Below are 4447 nucleotides of genomic sequence, written 5' to 3' on the forward strand. Positions count from 1 at the left end.
AGGTCCGACGGCAGCTTAGGCCTGCTCCCCGCTGGCAAGTGGACATCCCCCGAGGGCTGCCGGGCTGCCAGAGGGATGTCTGACTGCCAGCTTAGGCCTGATCCCCTGGGGAGTGGGCCCAAGCCGGCAGGTGGACATCCCCTGAGGGGTCCCGGGTGGCGAGAGGGTGCAGGCCAGGCTGAGGGACCCCCCAAGTGCACAAATTTCTGTGCACTGGGCCTCTAGTACAATATACTTAACCAATCTGCTCCCCTACTGCCAGGCCTACATAACAACATTTCATGATAGAGTGATATAAAATTTCCAATCTTTGGTAGCCTTGCATCCCACACTGTTCTTCTTTAGCTAGTAGATGTTCCTGTTTATTGCTTTTCTTTTACATTTTGAAAGAACCAAGCAGTAGATGACAAAGAAAGGAGATGTATTTATTGCCTTACGTTGTGTGCTTTTATCTTTCACCTCTGGGAGCTTCTGAGCTTCTCAAGGGTATAAGGTCAGAGCGTAGGGATCAGTGTATCTTTTGTGTTATCTTTTACTTGGAATGTACCACTTACCCACTCCCACCCCTCAATCTCAACTTTGTGTCAAGCAAAGGAACTAATAATCTGGTTTTGACTTTCCTTAAGCATTACATGAGTGCAGCAAAAGCCAAGTTTTTAAAACACAATATGTTAAGAAAGAAATAATATCCATTAGATCCTGCTATGACTCCAGAAATAGACTTCCAAGGTTAGAACTATGTACATTCCTTATTTTAAAATGATAATGTCACTTTTTTTTTTTAATGACTGAAGAACATGAGGCAAAGCCTTTTTAAAACTCATTGGTAGAATCTCAGTAGTGATTGAAATCATTTGAATTTGTTTACAGTGGTACCCATATGGGATCAGTTACTAATCCTCTTGACTGTGTTCCAACAATAGCAAACCAGAATTTTTAAAAGGTTTATTAAATTTATTTTTGTGCTATGGGTTACAGATGTTGTAGAACAATACATCCCGGTATGCCTAAATCTTTTACAAAGTTTTAAAACCATCTAAACATAAAAAATATACATTAAATAAATCAAATCCAGTATTATCCTAACAATATCAAGCATGAAAACATTTGTAATTAAAATGAGCTTAAAGGCACAAGGGTTGGAGGCATCCTAAATGCAATCCATAATTCTTTCATTTAGTTGCATGAGACTTTGGCAAGTGTTTAATAGGCGAGGAGGTTAAGAAATGAAATGGTAAACCTCTATCCTTTAAAACTCTTACCATTTCATCTAATTTAAATTAAATGCAGACTTCTTAGTCATGACTTTTGCTTTCAAATATTAAATGCAGAAAAATAAGTTGAATATAATTAAATTTTTAGGGGAGAGCACATCCTTGCTAGGTGGAGCTTCTTTATTTACTCGTGTGTTTTACATCATTGCCTTTTGAAGAACCCCTTTGACCTCTTGACTATTTGAGGAAAGGCTATGCATCCGGCTTTGATCCTCAACAAGAACTGGTATCTCTGTTGTGAGTCCAGATTGTCTCTGCAAAGACCTCTTTGGCCGAGGGGTCTTCATTTGGCAGAGGTACTACAAGACCTCGGCCAAGCCTTATCAGATCTAAATGGCAGAGTTATTGTAGGAATTTATACCATGTTGTGTTACATTGCCTTCCCTTGGCTTTCCGTTTCAGATGGGGTGACTGGTTTGAAAGAGCTGGCTTTTCTGAGAGATCTGGCTGAACAGAACTCGGGAAAGTATGGCGTGCCGGACCGGACAGCCTTGCCCGTGATTAAGGGCAGCATGATGGTGCTGAACCAGCTGAGTAACCTGGAGACCACAGTCGGCAGGTTCTATACCAACCTTCCTAACCGGATGATCGATGAAGCTGTCTTTAGCCTCCCCTTCTCCGATGAGATGGGAGATGGTGAGTTTGGAGGAGACTTCTGCTAAAAGATAGGGAAAAGAGGTAGACTTGGAACAAAGAGCAACTTTGCAGAGCTGGTGGTACAGAAAGCTCAGAGTGCTTAGGATTCAGCCTCTACGGCAGAGCAGCATGGAGGAGGCAACAAATACAGGCTTAGCATTAGAGAGGATTGCAAATCCACTCCACAGCTGAGGTGTTGTTCTTGGTAACTTATTTAACCTTGTTAATTCCCATTTGGTCATTGGTTCAAAATGTTATATCTTTTTTTCCCCCTTTTTATTGAATTTATTAGGGTGACACTGGTTACAAAATTATGCAGGTTTCAGGTGCACAACTCCACAACACATCACCTGTACACTGTATTGTGTGTTCATCACCCCAAGTCAAGTCTCCATTTATCATACCCTCCTCCACCTCCCCCTACTCCCAACAGCTGCCAGACAGCTCTCTATCTTTGAGTCTAATTTTTTGAAGTCATTGTAATTATGAGATTTATTAGTGCCTGGCATTCCTCTCAATAATAATTACTATTGTTGTTTTATTTATTTTACCTTTGTTGTTATTGCTATTGTCATTATCATTCTAATGTCACAATTACCCATAATTTGTTATTTTACTTTTGTCAGTACACTCCTGCCAGACAGCTCTCTATCTTTGAGTCTAATTTTTTGAAGTCATTGTAATTATGAGATTTATTAGTGCCTGGCATTCCTCTCAATAATAATTACTATTGTTGTTTTATTTATTTTACCTTTGTTGTTATTGCTATTGTCATTATCATTCTAATGTCACAATTACCCATAATTTGTTATTTTACTTTTGTCAGTATTACTATTATTATCATCGTCACCCCAATATCACAAGTTGGGTGAAGTGTTTAACTGTCATGATTAAATTTCTTGGTCTGTAAAATGGGAAAAATATTATTTCCCTCAAGGCAGTTGTGAAGATTAATTGCACTAATATTTGTAAAGCATCTAGAATAATGCCTGGTCAATGGCCTGTGTTCAGGAAAAGCACAACTTTTTTCTTTTCCTTTTCCTTTTCATATTCTTGCCTATTCTTTTCCCTTTTCCCTATTCTTCCTTGTCAGAGAAGATAGAAAAGCCACACCATCACCATATGAGATTTTATTTTCATGTGCCATTAACCAGGGACTCTCATGAATACAGATATTCAGAGGAAACTCGTGTCTAAAAAGTAACAAGCTTATACAGAGTGTTTTTTCTAGAATTAGGTAAACATGTTTTTTATATAAGGAAGAAATGTGGTAGCTGCTGCTACACCCAAATTTTTTTTATCCTTCCTATTTCTGGCAGGGCCCATAGAAGGGTATAGATTAAAAATGTCCACTTTTAGATAAGGTTACTTTCTCTTCTGGGGAAATGTCAAGCCTTACAGGCAAGTGGCCCTTTGTTCATTTAACCAACATTACTGAGTGCCAGCCAAGCATTATTTCAGGCAGTAGTGGGTAAGGCACACATCCTATCCTAAGAGTTTAAGTTTATAAAATAAAGATAAATCAATTAATATCCATCATCTCACATAGTTGCACATTTTTTCTTGTAGTGAAAACTCTTAAGATCTCTCTCAGCAACTTTGTATACACAACACAGTATCGTTAACTCTAGTCACCATGCTGTACACTGCATCCTCAATGCTTATTTACCTTATAGCTGGGCATAACTTTCAGGAAGTTTTGCAGTGTTGTATCCACGTCCCCCTACCGTGTGATGCATGTACTTGGTCTTGACAATCACAGCAGCTCAGTAATACTTGGGGTGGGCATCATGCACAGTTCTCTGGGTGGAAGCCCATTCTTTGTAGAAATCTTGAAGAAGACCCAGAGCTCTTTCCCACGTGTTCATAGAAGGATGGCTTTCTGATATATGCTGCTAAGGTATGAAGTGCTATCGAGCACAGGGCAATACAAGAGGATGGTAGAGAGAAGCTCTCCCTCGTTTTGTTTGGGGTTTGAATTAGAGTTGTTTGGGGTCCTAGAGATCATTTTGTCTCATCTCCCCATCTGACACATGAAGAGTCTCATTCAGAGAGGTGGCACAACTTACCTACCACAGCAGTAAAGCTAGGAGGAAAACACAGCTTCCCTTCTGCCCAGGGCCAGTCATTGGCTCACTGCTGTCTCTCTCTCCCCTTTCACTTTTCTCTTTCTGTAAGCATTCCATTGTTTGTGTATGGCCTGTGAACCAAAAATGGTTTCTATATTTTTAAAGCTCAGATTTAAGAAAAAGAAAGTGTACGTAACAGAGACTACATAGCCCACAGTGCCTGAAATATTTACTATCTGGTTCTTTACAGAAAAGTTTGCACATTCCTGGCCCAAGTGACAAGAAATATGTTCCTTTAAGTCAGTGGTTCTCAACCTTCTGGCCCTTTAAATACAGTTCCTCATGTTGTGACCCAACCATAAAATTATTTTCGTTGATACTTCATAACGGTAATTTTGCTACTGTTACGCATCATAATGTAAATATCTGATATGCAGGATGGTCTTAGGCGACCCCTGTGAAAGGGTC

General features: G+C 39.7%; 1 protein-coding gene across 1 annotated transcript in view; it reads left to right on the forward strand.

The window, feature by feature from the left end:
• Positions 1–4447, forward strand: part of CACHD1 (cache domain containing 1) — a 222669-nt gene that overhangs the window by 180231 nt on the left and 37991 nt on the right. Inside the window, exon 9 of the mRNA XM_006773233.2 lies at positions 1677–1910. Within this exon, the coding sequence (XP_006773296.1) occupies positions 1677–1910 (234 nt within the window). The remainder of the gene's footprint in view (positions 1–1676; positions 1911–4447) is intronic.

The sequence above is a fragment of the Myotis davidii genome, unplaced genomic scaffold (genome assembly GCF_000327345.1).
Source record: "Myotis davidii unplaced genomic scaffold, ASM32734v1 scaffold205, whole genome shotgun sequence".
Taxonomy (NCBI): Eukaryota; Metazoa; Chordata; class Mammalia; order Chiroptera; family Vespertilionidae; genus Myotis; species Myotis davidii.